The sequence below is a fragment of the Boleophthalmus pectinirostris genome, unplaced genomic scaffold (assembly GCF_026225935.1).
Source record: "Boleophthalmus pectinirostris isolate CB_2022bp ecotype Guang Dong unplaced genomic scaffold, ASM2622593v1 HiC_scaffold_21, whole genome shotgun sequence".
NCBI classification, from domain to species: domain Eukaryota; kingdom Metazoa; phylum Chordata; class Actinopteri; order Gobiiformes; family Gobiidae; genus Boleophthalmus; species Boleophthalmus pectinirostris.
The window spans coordinates 8,077,190-8,091,299 of record NW_026571175.1 but is presented as its reverse complement, the minus strand read 5'-3'; the positions used below and the strand labels follow the sequence as shown (position 1 = coordinate 8,091,299).

Genomic DNA, 14,110 nt, shown 5'->3' with positions numbered 1-14,110 from the left:
TTGTGTTATTAAATAATCTCTCACAAGTCAAATTTAAGTGGCCAAGCGAAGGATTTTGTTGTCAGGCCTCATGGCAGCAAAGAAAATGTTGGCCACAAGCTGGAAGCCGCCACATTCTTTATCTATTCATACTTGGTCAAGAATGTTTTTGGATATAGCCCAGCTAGAACTCTCTGTAGGCAGAGTGCACAGGGCCAAGAGTGACACAGTTACCCTATTGCATGTTTTCATTAAGCGTCTACAACAACTTTCTAACAGACCTTTGCTTGGGTGAGGTTTTGGATCGGGGTGGGAGGTTGTTATTTATTTATTTATTTTTTAATTGAATTGCAGTAATTATGAATATGTACTGTATGTAAGCTGAACTCATGTGATTATTTCAAGCATTTCAGAACTCATAAATGTACAGCCAATGCAATTAATGCTGTAGTTCAATAAAAGAAAAAGTTGATCACAAAAAAAATAAATAAATAAAAATCATTGTATTGCATTGTCTCATATCATAATCATATTTATTAGGCTGGTTAGTAATTTTCCCTTCAGAATCTATTAAAAGTGAAACAGACCAAATTCCCTTTCCCCCAGTCCTCATAAAAAATAGATTTTCTTGTTGGTATTACGTGCAGTAAAATTGTGTGTGCCTTTTTCCAATTTAAAAAGAAAGACCTGTTGGAATGTTAATCATCTGAGTGTTCATTTAGAGATGGAAAAGTCACAGTTTTGTATATTTTCAACACCACAGTCTAAAAATGTCAGGGATATGGAACCAGACCTCATCTATACTGCCCTCAGGTGACAGGCATAGCTCTTCTCAAATGTTTGGTAACAATAAATGTCCTAAAGCAGCTTCCCATCTCTTATTAAAAAGCTGATTTGCTGACATTACTGACAGTGTTAATGAGACAAAACACACGACATAAGCGTTAAAACACTGAAATATTAGAAACGACGCCATCAAATATTACTTTCACTTTCTCTTCAAACCTTTCAGAGTCACGTTTGCCTAGATACTGAATTATGATTGGTGAAATAGAGTAAATCCAGAAGGCACCTCCCACTCAGCAGCCCTCTTTTCTGTTCTGTTTCCGTGCTCCTCTTGAGAGTTGTTCCGTTCATAAGTCCGGTGCAGTTGGTTCTGTTGGTCCGTATCATGAGGAGACTTGTTGGGCCACAGTTCACCATGAAGCTCTGCGTGAGTCTGGTTGTTTTGGGAATGTTCCTACACGGCGTCTCTTCAAGTGAGTGCATTTATTTTAATGGACAATGTTTTATGGCGCTACAGTGTTTTTTTAATGGGCTAAAACAGGATACATTCGATTATTGACTATTTGTTATTAGAGCATTTGATTTAGTCGATTAACAGGAGCAATCAGTGAGCTTAAAATGTAACTTAATCATTAAAGTGTTTGGTTTTGTTTGTTTATTTTTACTTATAAACGCTTTAGTGTGTGTAATGTCTAGTACCTTCCTCTTGATGGCGTTGGTGCTGCAGAATCAAGGAACAACATGCTTAGGACTTAAAATCTTTTATAGTTATTTTTTCATAATTAAAGATCTGTTTAAAATAGCCTATCATAAGTGCCTGACATTGAAGTAGGTTTAAATGAAACCAAGTCGAATCATTTCTGTAAAATCCATTGCTTAGACTAACTGAAGTTGAAGTTCTTACATTTTGTTTCTCACAGTGACCCTGTAGCCTCTACTATATTCCGGGTGGCTTATTCTTTATTTCTTCCCTCTTGTTTCCATTGATGATAATATAGTTGGACAATGGTAGTTAAAAAGTCAGTAATATCATCTAAATAATCATATATTTGCTGCATTATTTAGTGCACAGGTCTAATAGGCTTCAATAAATTATTGAGACAAAAGACAATTATAGGCCAATGTAATATCTTTAGTCTGCCTGTTGGGGACGATATTACTGCCTCAAATTGGGCCATATTTTTGTCTGTTTGTCTAAATCCTATTATTATTATTATTATTATTATTATTAGTAGTAGTAGTAGTAGTAGTTGTAGTTGTAGTTGTTGTAGTAGTTGTTGTAGTAGGTGTAGTTGTTGTATAATTTTAATGTGGGAATATTTATAACACCATTCAATATGAATAATTAAACACTGAATTAACTTTTCTTCACAGTGACACACTCCCTGAAGTATTTCTACACGGCATCGTCTGAAGTCCCAAACTTCCCAGAGTTTGTTGTTGTGGCTTTGGTTGACGATGTTCAGATGGTTTATTATGACAGTAACACAAAGAGAGCAGTGCCCAAACAGGACTGGATGGACAAAGTGTCAGAAGGAGACCCTCAGTACTGGGAGGGAGAGACTCAGGGGTTATTGGGTTCCCAGCAGACCTACAAAGGCAACATTGAAATCGCAAAGCAGCGCATGAACCAAACTGGAGGTTTGTCTTTCATTTTCTCTTTTGACCAAACCGTTCTGTTCTGTCTCTCCATGTCTGTGACACTGAAATACAAACTGAATAAACTATAAATAAAGTTTAATTTAAATCTAAAGCTTACGTTATAACTGGCACATTAACCAAATATTCATTTAAAAAGAAATGAATACATAATAATAAAAAAAATAAGTAAATAAAAAAAAAAATCAATTTATAATATACATTTCTTTGTGATAGTTATAGTCCTTATTCATTCCATTCAACATGATTAAAATGGAGTTATCAAAATTCCATCAAATTAAAACTATTAAACTCATTTTTACTTCTGCAGTTTAATCTTAACAACAAATTATAGATTATATTATTTACTCATATCAACATTCTTATCCATTCCTCAATTTATTTAATTTTAATTTTTTACATTTTCATTCAATAGTTACTTAATTTAGTTATATTTTTTGTGTATTCTTACAAAACTATATCTTAGATTAAAACATACCATTTAGTGCAGAGCTAACTTTAACATTCTCATATAGTTCTCAATTTGGTTCAAACATTTTATTGAACATTTCCTTAAACATTTGAATAGTTTAAATGTTTATTTTGTTATTGCTAAATTACCGCATAAAAAACAAAAACAAAAACAAAATAAAACAAAAACAAACAAACAGAAACTCACCAATTTGTATGATTTATTATTGTATTATTAATTAAAAGTAAAATGCATATTAAAAAAAAAAAAAAGTACAATAAATAATAAAACATAAAACATAAAACATGTACCTGTAAATATGCAGATTTGTAGCCAAATTTCCATTCTTAGATTTAGGTATTTCTTTAATCCTTTAATGTTCTTTTTTCCTTTTCTAACTTATCTAGTTGTTACAAAATTATTTCACTCCATGAATTTATTACTTTTTATTTATTTTTTTATCCCAGCATTTTAATTTTCCCCTATTTATTTTCATTCAGTATCTCGTTGAACTTTTTTTTTTTTAAATTACATCCTTAAACTCACCAATTTGTGTATAACCTTTTCTTTGTAATAGTTTTAATAGTTTATTTATTTATTTCATTTATTTTCGTGTTTAAATAAATGAAATACTTATTTAGTTATGCAGATTTTAGCCATATTCTTAGGTATTTTCCTTTAATACAAACTTATTTAATAGTTACAAAGAATTTCACTCCATTAATTTATTATTTTTCAGCTTTTTTACATGTTATTTCCTTCTTCTTCCAATGTTTTAATTTTCTCCTTTTTCTCATTCAGGATCAGTTGAACTTTCATTTAGATATTATAAAATTACATCCTTAAACTCACCAATTTGTGTATAATCTTTTCTTTGTAATAGTTTTAATTGTTGATTTATTTATTTCATTTATTTACATGTTTAAATAAATGAAATGCTTATTTAGTTATGCAGATTTTAGCCATATTCTTAGGTATTTTTAATTTAATACTTGTTTTAATTTATTTTTTTAATCCATTAACATTCTTTTTTCCTTTAATCCTAATTTATTTAAAAGTTACAAAGAATTTCACTCCATTAATTTATTATTTTTCAGCTTTTTTACATGTTATTTCCTTCTTCTTCCAATGTTTTAATTTTCTTCTTTTTTTCATTCAAGATCAGTTGAACTTTCATTTAAATATTATAAAATTACATCCTTAAACTCACCAATTTGTGTATAACCTTTTCTTTGTAATAGTTTTAGGTTTCTTCCTCTTTTACTTGCGTTCTTATCCTATTCTTTAATTTTAGTTTATATTTTTCATTCTATAATATTCCCTGAAAACATGAATCTACAGCAGTTGTTTCAAAATGACTCCCAATATTTAAAAAAATCACCTATTGTGTGTATTCTCTTGTTATTTGCATTATAGTTATAGTTATTTCTTTCTCTTTTATCAACAGTTTTATTCATTCCTCAATCTGGTTTACATTTTTCATCCAATAATAACTTCATCTTGTATTTAGTTGTTACAAAACGACTATAGATTGAAATAAACTCACCATATAAGCGTTCTCTTTCCAGTATATTTCGATCATTTCCTTGCTCTTATAACAGACCTATATTCATGAATCACTCTTTCTCCCTTTTCTCCTCAGTGCTGTCCGTTCTGCTCTTGTTTCTCTTCTGGAGTTTTAGGACAGCGTCTGTAGTTTCTCGCCGTAGACGTGTTCGTAAAGAGCGGTGCGGGTTTTTACTCGGTTTCCCATCATGCACCGCGCCGCCTCTGCCCCGTCACCGCGGCGCCCGTTCCGTCTCCGTGGCGACGGCTGGGGCGGTGCGCGTCAGGAGGTTGGAGTTTGTGTGGATGTGGTTCAGTGATGTTTGTTTCTCTCAGGGGCACACATTTTCCAGAACATGTACGGCTGTGAATGGAACAGTGAGACCGACAGAGTGACTGGATACAGACAGTATGGTTATGATGGAGAAGATTTCATTGTGTTTGACCTGAAGACAGAGACATGGATCGCACCAAGACAAGAGGCCTTCATCACCAAACTCAAGTGGGACAGTGATGAAGCCAATATTGCCTATTAAGAAAAACTACTACACCCAGGAGTGTCCTGAGTGGCTGAAGAAGTACGTCAGTTATGGGAAGGACACTCTGATGAGAACAGGTAAAATCATCTCACCTGTTTCAGTTTTTATTTCTCAAAATTCCACAAACAAACTCCTCTGACACAGTTCTCTCATTTATCACTCTCCTTTTGTTCCACACTTTTTTCCCCACAAAACTTGAAAAACAACATATAAAAAATTAACACATATTTATTTTAATGTCTAACCAAATGCAAAATAACAAGAATTCAGTTCATAATTTCAGCATATTACATAATCACCATAAATCTCACATAAATATTACAATTTTGCATTTTGAGTGGAATAAATTAAAAGAATATATATCATTTAAATTTGAGTTTGTGGAAAATAAATGTCATACTGTATTTCCAAACTTGTGCTTTCATATCAGATACAAGTATTAATTAACCTGAATGTATTTTTCCTTCTTATTTACTCTTTTTATGTTTTAGTTTGTGTGTATAGGAATATAAAATGATGAATATGATTTTGATTATTCTGCAAAAAATGTCACAAATTAACAAATATGCACAATTCTTGACACCATAACCAAACTCCAGTGCAGTCCTTCATTCACTTTCATTCACATGGACGATTAGACTCCTCTAGTTTGTGACCAGCTTTATAAAGTTAATGTCACGTAAACTTCCAGATATAAATCACAGTTATTTAGTTTTTTTCTTTTTTGGAGTGTTGATTCTCACTTTTATCATATTTGTGTTACTTCTGTTTATATTGTGAACATTCTTAACTGACCAAATAATCTTGATAGTCCATAGTGTAAACATGAAGTTGTACCTCACACTCCTCTTCTCCTCTCCCAGTCCTCCCCTCTATCTCCCTCCTGCAGAAGTCTTCCTCGTCCCCGGTCACCTGCCACGCCACAGGTTTCTACCCCGACGGAGCCATGCTGTTCTGGACTAAAGATGGAGTCGAGCTTCATGACGGCGTGGACCCCGGGGAGATCCTGCCCAACCACGACGGAACCTTCCAGATGAGTGTGGAGCTGGACGTGTCTTCTATCCCAGCTGGAGAATGGCACAAGTACAACTGTGTGTTTCAGCTCTCTGGAGTCAAAGAGGACATCATCACCCAACTGGACAAAGCTGTGATCCTGACCAATGGTGAGACTGGGGTCATTTTGTTTTACATTCTTTAATAGTTTAATCATATTCATCCTCCAAGTTCTCCCACACTCAGGGGGTGGTCAGTTATTTCTACCTGAATGAAAAGAAACAAGATGAACACACTACAGTCAAATGTTTGAACACACAGTCTTATTTAATGTTTTGTTTTGTTTTTTTCTGTTATGGTACTACTTTACATTTTATAGATAAATACAGAAAGTGTCAAATACACAAAGCAAGATTATGTATCAAATAAAGTGAAAGTACAGTGAAATAACTAAATATGTTTTGTATTTTAGATTCAGATTCCTCAAAGTATTCACCCTTTACTTTGTTGACAGTGCTGCAAACCCTTGGCCTTTTCTCTGTGAGCTTCACGATGAAGTCTCCTGAAATGGTTTCACTTCTCAGTGTGCCTCGTCAGGGTTCATTAGTGGAATGCAGAGTGTAAAAGCAGTTATCCAAGTAAAGGGTGGATATTTTGAACTTCTAAAATAAACTCCATTGCAAATGTACATTGACAGTTTAAATACAAGTCACTGTAGTTGGCTGTAGCTGCCTAGTATCAATAAAAGGATAGACCAACAAATAAAAAGTAATAAAAAGTATTCTAAATAACACTACTGCTTTGTGTTTGTTTTACAGAGAAGTCCGACACTTCTCTGATCATCACTGTTGTTGCGGTCATTGTCTGTGTTGTTGTGGTGGCTGCTCTTGGGTTCCTCTTGTACAAGAAGAGGATGAACGGTAAGACACAAATGCATTTATCCACTATGTTCTCATTTATTCTGTATCAACAAAAGGTGATTAACTGACTTCTGTTTTTATTGTTGCAGCCAAGCGCCCTCCATCTCGTAAGTGAACATTTTTATATGTTTATCATAGTTATACACTGCAAAACACAAAATCTAGTCAAGTTAAGATGACTTGAATTAAGAAAGTTTTATCATGATTTGAGTAAATTTCACTAGTTAAAGTAAAATTATCTGTCAGTGGAAAAAGACTTTTTGTAGTTAAAATATGAAAATACATCTTGCTACACTTCAAATAAGAAAAACAACTACTTTTTGCACTTAAAATAAGAAACAAAAGCAAAAGTTGCTAGAATTAAGAAAAACACATGTATTCCATTTGTAGACCATTTTACTTGTTTGTTAAGTTGAATCTACTCAAATAAAGTCAAATGTTCTTCATTTAATTCATTTTAACTTATCTAGATTTTTATTTATTTATTTTTTTGCAATGTAATACAAAAGAATTTCTTTGACTAACTGATGTTTCTTTGCAGCTGCGAATGACCCAGACGTACAGGAGGAGCTTAATCCAAAGTGAGTGAACACAACAGCAGTTAATATGAGATTTCCTTCATAATAAATAGTATCTTTGTAGGGCTATTTATGGTTTAAGAAGTCAGACATAAATGATGAAAAAGTGTTGTACTGAGAATAATATATTGTACTGTTATCATTATTATTATGAAGAAGTTTTTGTATATAACTAATTTAGACACAAAAGTACCAAACCAATATTCATTTTGTGTTAAAGTCAAGCCTGGATAGATGGAACAGAGGGTCACATGAGGAAGGGCATCCAGATAAAAATGTAGTGTATTTTTACATTTAAAAAAGAGAGAAATCCTAAAAACTTGAAAACACAAAGGGAAAATGTTTATTATTTTAAAATTCTGAAATGATAAAGTTAAATTTTTTTCTGTTTTGTTTTCACAGAATCGTAAATCTCGTGCAGGAGGAGCGGGCTATTCCAGTTGGACGCACTTGTTATTCTTAGCTGTCATAAACTTTTACAAATTCGATTGATGCTTTAGGCTCTTTAAATGATGACTTATTTTCACTATGCAATTCACAAATGCAGAATCAGCTTTCAAATCAGGCTCAGTTACTCAAAACATAATTACAAATGTATGTTGAACTTGTTTTTGCTCATAGCATCAATCTATTTTCCAGTTGCTCTTAATTCATTTGTCTGTCATTACTAACCGCATACACAATAGTACAATAGTGTTTTTTGGTGAAGGGGAGTCTTATAAATGTTCATTATCTACAGTTTTATTGCGTATCTAATAACTTGTAAATGATATCCTAAAATACAAATACACCATACATTCAGATTTGAAAGGTAGAATAAAGTAGAATAAAAACAGAATTAACAAAGCACTAAAACTACCTTTTCAGATATGTGTCCTCATCATAATTAAGTCTCATTAGAGCTCTAAACAAAAATACAATATAAATACATACAAATAATATGTACAAAACTGATTGGATCACATATACTCATATAAATGGTATCAATTGCAGTATTTTTGGAAGTAAGAAGCAATATTCTACAGACATATTTGGACTTTTTATATGCAGATTGCACCGTAACATAATTAGATCTGGAATTTCTACAGTAAAATAGTCCCTTGAAAACAGTTTGATCATGAAGAAGAGAATTCTAAAGCTGTTATGATTATTTATTAAGATGTAAATATGATTTTTTAAGTAGATTTTTAGAAGATTTGATTTTTGAAGTGTGAAGTAGCAGTAGTAATTATATCAATATATGATTTGTGATTTTTTTGGGGTGTTTCTGGATTTAAAATATACTGTAGTGTCAAAGTTGGGATAGAATATTTTTGTGTTGATGTTTGTGAAAGTGAAATTGCACTGCATTCCATCTTTTGCTTTTGTTCTGCTGTTTGGTTTTAAATAAAAATTCCCAACTTTACCCATGGTTGTCGTGTTTATTTTATTCCTTTATTAATTTGAGATTAGGTTCAACATATAACCAATTACAACATATAACAACATAACTACAACAATTAAACATGTTAAAGTGGACAGTGTAACAGATTAGATTACATGTACCAGAGTACAAATTATGAGTAACTGTATTCAGTTACAGTTACTGTTTCAGTGAGTGGTAATTGGATTACAGTTACTTTGTTGAAATAAATGGATTACACGGCGGTATTTTCCTGTTTTCACATTTTGGGCTATATCCCAACCTGCCCCCCCTTTTTTTTTTTTATTATTAAGTAATTCCACTCATTACCAGACACTAAACCAGAACTAAATCAGGATTGAACCAGGACTGAACCAGGACTGAACCCAGGTCTAAAACTAAACCAGGACTAACACCAGGTCTAAACCAGGACTAAAACCAGGTCTCAATTAGATCTAAACTGGGGCTAAAACCAGGTCTAAACTAGATCTAAACCAGGGCTAAACTAGATCTAAACCAGGGCTAAACTAGATCTAAACCAGGGCTAAAACCAGGTCTAAACTAGATCAAAACCAGGTGTAAACCAGGACTAAACCAGGTCTAAAACCAGGTCTAAAACCAGGTCTAAACTAGATCTAAACTGGGGCTAAAACCAGGTCTAAACTAGATCTAAACCAGGTCTAAACTAGATCTAAACCAGGGCTAAAACCAGGTCTAAACTAGATCTAAACCAGGACTAAACCAGGATTTAACAGGACTAAACCATGCCGTGCGGACTGTGTCTCCTCTTCTTCTATCAATAATATTTTTAATACGGTTAAGGAAAAACTGGGCTTTTTATTTTCTTTTAGCAGACAAAACATCTTATCTGAAGATATCTTAGTCTCTACAGCAAATCAAGTAATCCAAAGTATTCAGATTACGTTACTCACTTTAAGTAATTTAATGGATTATGTTACAAACTACATTTTGTTGTATGTAATCTGTAATCTGTAGGGGAATACATTTTAAAAGTAACCTTCCCAACACTGAAAGTGGATGATATGTATGTTTTCATAACTGACCTGGTACAATTATGGTAAAAGGAAAATAATGCAGACGCCCTTGATAACCCCAAAACGTTCACAATAATATAATCCTTCAGCTAGTTACTTTTTGTGAGAAATGGGTATTTTGAATATTTCTATATTGAAGTGTGGGTCAAATGCACTAATTTATTTTTTATTATTCATTACTAGTGTGATGCAGTAGACTTCAACTATTTAATCAAACTAATCTGTCTACAAAAGTAAAAATCAATATACATTTTGTGTTCATCTCAAGCCTGGATAGATAGGAGAGAGGGTTACACAAAGTAGGGCATCCAGGTTAATTTTTTTCAAATAAAAAAACACCTTGCATTCACACACCTTGCTGGTATTATGTCACATGATTATGCCATGTACTTACCCAGAGCGTTCACAGTCGGATCGTTGTTTAACCAGTTTATCATGTTTAATAATAACCACAGAGGCAAACCTTTGGCAAATGTGATCTTTATTGTTGGTTGAGATGTCAGGAAATCAAACTTTTGAGCTGGATTTTATGTAAAAACTCTTGCTCTATCAGTTGTACAGTGAACGTGTTTTGGTGCAGGAATAGTAGACAGTGATAATCAGAACATGCCTTTCTTGTAGCGGTGAATCAGCTCGGACACATCCTCTTTACACACTTTAATCCAGCCGTCCTCCCGCATGTGGTACACTGGAGAGAAACACAATCATTATCAGGTGTACATTTAAATTAGTCTTTGAGTACTTTTAGAATGTACCAAACTATATTATTTTCATTGTGTAACATTATTTAACAACAATAACAATCATTTTCTAACCCCCCTAAAATTTATATGTTTAAAAATTTTAGTGTGTACTTTACCTCAGTCATTTTTTTATGCTTTGTCTGATTATATGAACTACTAGTACATATCCAAATTGTTACCCAGTTCATGAGTAGCTTTTTCATCTAATATGTTTTATATCTGCTTGTGGATGAGCTGAATTTCAAAGTAACAACTCTTATTTGATTTCAGTTTTCAAATTCAGTGCTTCACACAAATTGTATGTTATTCCCTCAATTTTCATGTGTCTTCTAAAATAGTGGTTCTCAAGTAGCTGAACTTCATTTAGTGGTACACACACATCTCTTAATTTCTAGTGTTTACATAATTGTATCCACGTTTAACCTTAACATTAACCCAAATTTCTACCTGCAATAGACCTATTATAAATCTGGTTTAGACAACACTTTCTTGTGGTAGTACTAACTGTGAACTGAGAGAGCCCCTGGACTATATAATGTTTATGTATTTGACTTACTGTTGACCACTCCTCCAGAGTAGGCGTCTCTGTGCGTGGCGTGGGTGATGCCTCTTCGGCCCAGTTCATAGGCCTCCTCCACAGTCATGTCCTCCCTGTATCCACTGTCTATCACTCCATACGCATAGCTGTTTCCACATCCTGTCGAGAACATCTGTCCGGAGAGGCGTGTCCCGTTATCGTCCACATAGTACAGACCAGGACCCTGCACAGGACACAGAAGTACAGAGATTAGGGTTGTTAAAAAATCTAATCAGACAAAGCTGGATCTTTCTCATATAGTTTTAGAATGATCGTGATGTATATTACAACTAGTTTACACAAACATGGTAATATATAAGAAAATATCATTATTTTGTGTTGAAAAGTGCATTCAATTATCCAACAAAAGTGTTTTTTTATTACTGAGGTGACAGTAACTAAGTTGGTAGAGTGAATACTGTTACACTTAACCCCTCCTTGCTCTTAGTGTCTGCATGTGTGAATGAGGTGAGTGTTTCCTTGATCTAAAGCTCTTTGAGTACCTAGTAGGTAGACTTTTCCTTAGTACTGAATTTGAAATTTTTGTTTCATGACAACATTAATAGAGATAGAACTAACAGGTAAATTCTTGCTAAGAGTGTTGTTTCCTGAAATAATTGTTTATGGTATTTTCATAAGAGATATCTTAAAATATGGCAAAATTAATTACCAGAAATATTTGCTTTTGATAATAATTTATAGGTTTATCTCAGACGCTATTGCTTGATGTATATGGGTTTAAATAAGCATACAATTCTGGATTATAGTTTTATGAAGCCAAAGTGCAAGAGACACAGTTTAGCACTAAACCTAAAAGGAGTATCTCTGTAGAGTACCTCTTTGTCCCATCCACAGATCATGCTCCCCACAGACAGTCCCATGCCTCTGTACCCCAGCATCATGTTGCACAGCAGTTTGGATGCAGCCGAAACCGAAATCCTGTGGTTGTTCCTGAGCCGGTACAGCCTGGTAAAAGAAAGTTTTATTACAGCCAAGATGAATATATACAATTAGTTTACTAATAGCTAACAATAAAAATTCAGTTTTATATTGTGCTTTCAATGCTAATAAGATTCTTCAAGCACTTTAGTAGTTCATTATGCATTCACTTCATTCAGTACTTTCACCTTCTGTGGGAATAGCCTCTACATCAATGGGCAAGTCGCTGACTATTCTAAAACTCTAGTGCCCCTGCTTCAAGACACCTGCCATCTTATGTTGAGTTTGATATTCACAAATTAAACCTAATGCCTATTAAAGTCATGCTTAAATCAGTACTCATGTATTCCACTTTAATACACACCTGCACTCTTTGGCCAGCAGTCTCTCCCAGTATTGACAGTCGGCCGCACTGCCAGACATTGTCCCCAGCAGGTATGGGTTGATCTCTATGACCTTGTTCACAGCATTGGATGCTGAAGAACAGGAAAGGAGTTAATAACTGGTTTTCAGATAAAATCACAGCATTCTGAATGTAGATGCCTGAGGTGATGTTTGTATTTTATCAGGATCAATATTTGTGGCTTGGCTCTAACTCTTTTCAGTTTTTCTTATGTTAAACAAACACAGCAGCTCCTGACTCCTGTCTCCATCTGAGGGAGGGGAATTTTATCACTCTAGAATCTGACAACAACCAAATTGACTCTCTCAACTTAGTGCTGTAGAGGTAATGTTTAGAATAGATGATGATTTTGTATTATAGTATCATGAAAAATAACAACTCGTGATATATTTTATGTATTAAATAAGATAAATTCATTCACCCAAGTATTGTCCAGCAGAGGCTCTGGAGTCGACCGCCACTATGACCCCATGTCTGAACTTGAAGGCTAAGGTGGTCGTGCCGTGGTTCATGTCAATGCACACTCCCCCCTCATTGTTGCAGGACTTGAGAAACCGAGAAGGCTGTGAAATTAGAGGAGAGGGTTTGAATTAAATGACCGAACAATGTCCAGAGGCGTAATTACGCATAACGCATCACAACAATGCCGTCAAATTACGCTTAAAAAGTTCATTCATGGCGTCTGATGCAGGTTTTAGCTTTCCTGTATATGTTTTAAAGTATTAAATAACTGCTGAATTGGTACTACTCACGTCAACACCGCGAGGAACAGCAAATTCCTGAGTTTTCAAACCGAAATTGAAATGGTTGGTTCGGTCAACGAGATGCTTCTGTCCCCCTGGAAGGATATGACCACGCAGTTCAAAAGAAGGCTTTAAACCACTTACTTCAAAAAGAGCCATATTCTAGAAATATATGGGTAAAAAGAAGGCTATTGACTATTAACTGCGTGCGTCAGAATTTCCTCGTTCGCAACAATGAAGGATGAATGCGAAAGTGAAAGAGATTAAAAGTATCTTATTTTTTTAGTTATAATTTTTGATAACGTAATATAAATTGTTTTGTTGCACTGAGAAATAAAATTAATACTGTAACTTCCATTCAATGTTATATTGTTTAAAATATTCCTGGTACACTACAAAATACGACATAGCCTAATAATCTGCGTGGGCCAATAAAAAATTCCGAATCTCTTTCATCATCAATATCTATCAGGAAGTGCAGATTTCAGGTATGAAAAAAGAGCCCAAGCGTATTAAATTGGCGGGTTTTTTTCTCTATCTAGTTGCAAAAGGCTACGAATAATCCCAAAAACTGTTTACCATACAGTGACTATTACTGATGAATTTTGCCCACAGTATGAAAGATGCGGATGCCAAAAGTTGTCCAGTCTGTTTTGGATGGGGGTTAGACCATAAAACCACCTGTTGATATAATTATTTTGTATGCAGTGCAGCAGACAAAACCCCTTTACTATCCATTTTAAAGGAAGTGGGTATGTGGTTAACTATGACTTCAGTTACTAACGTTGATTTATTTTA

At 33.9% G+C, this 14,110-nt stretch overlaps 2 protein-coding genes across 2 annotated transcripts; one reads left to right on the top strand and one right to left on the bottom strand.

Annotated features, from left to right (window-relative positions):
• The first annotated feature begins 1,076 nt into the window (after positions 1 to 1,076).
• LOC110173293 (H-2 class I histocompatibility antigen, Q9 alpha chain) lies at positions 1,077 to 8,855 on the top strand. Its single transcript, XM_055157689.1, is given in 9 exon segments — positions 1,077 to 1,238; positions 2,140 to 2,406; positions 4,757 to 4,950; positions 4,952 to 5,036; positions 5,823 to 6,122; positions 6,771 to 6,872; positions 6,962 to 6,979; positions 7,414 to 7,453; positions 7,854 to 8,855. Coding segments are annotated over 9 exon segments (1,101 nt in total). The 5' UTR covers positions 1,077 to 1,150; the 3' UTR covers positions 7,861 to 8,855.
• A 1,516-nt stretch (positions 8,856 to 10,371) lies between these two features.
• psmb8a (proteasome 20S subunit beta 8A) lies at positions 10,372 to 13,663 on the bottom strand. Its single transcript, XM_020939310.2, has 6 exons — positions 13,322 to 13,663; positions 12,991 to 13,132; positions 12,531 to 12,642; positions 12,064 to 12,193; positions 11,207 to 11,411; positions 10,372 to 10,595 (listed from the first exon to the last, which is right to left on the bottom strand). The coding sequence occupies exons 1-6, from the start codon at positions 13,469 to 13,471 to the stop codon at positions 10,507 to 10,509; spliced, it is 828 nt and encodes a 275-aa protein (XP_020794969.2). The 5' UTR covers positions 13,472 to 13,663; the 3' UTR covers positions 10,372 to 10,506.
• Between the last annotated feature and the right edge of the window lie 447 nt (positions 13,664 to 14,110).

Excerpts from the sequence above, each read along its gene's own strand:
- psmb8a (XM_020939310.2), bottom strand. The coding sequence starts at position 13,471 with ATGGCTCTTTTTGAAGTAAGTGGTTTAAAGCCTTCTTTTGAACTGCGT. Across the intron at positions 12,643-12,990 it reads CTCTGCTGGACAATACTTGG|CATCCAATGCTGTGAACAAG; the intron begins GTGAATGAATTT and ends CCTGTTCTTCAG. Across the intron at positions 11,412-12,063 it reads TCTGTGGATGGGACAAAGAG|GGTCCTGGTCTGTACTATGT; the intron begins GTACTCTACAGA and ends TGTCCTGTGCAG.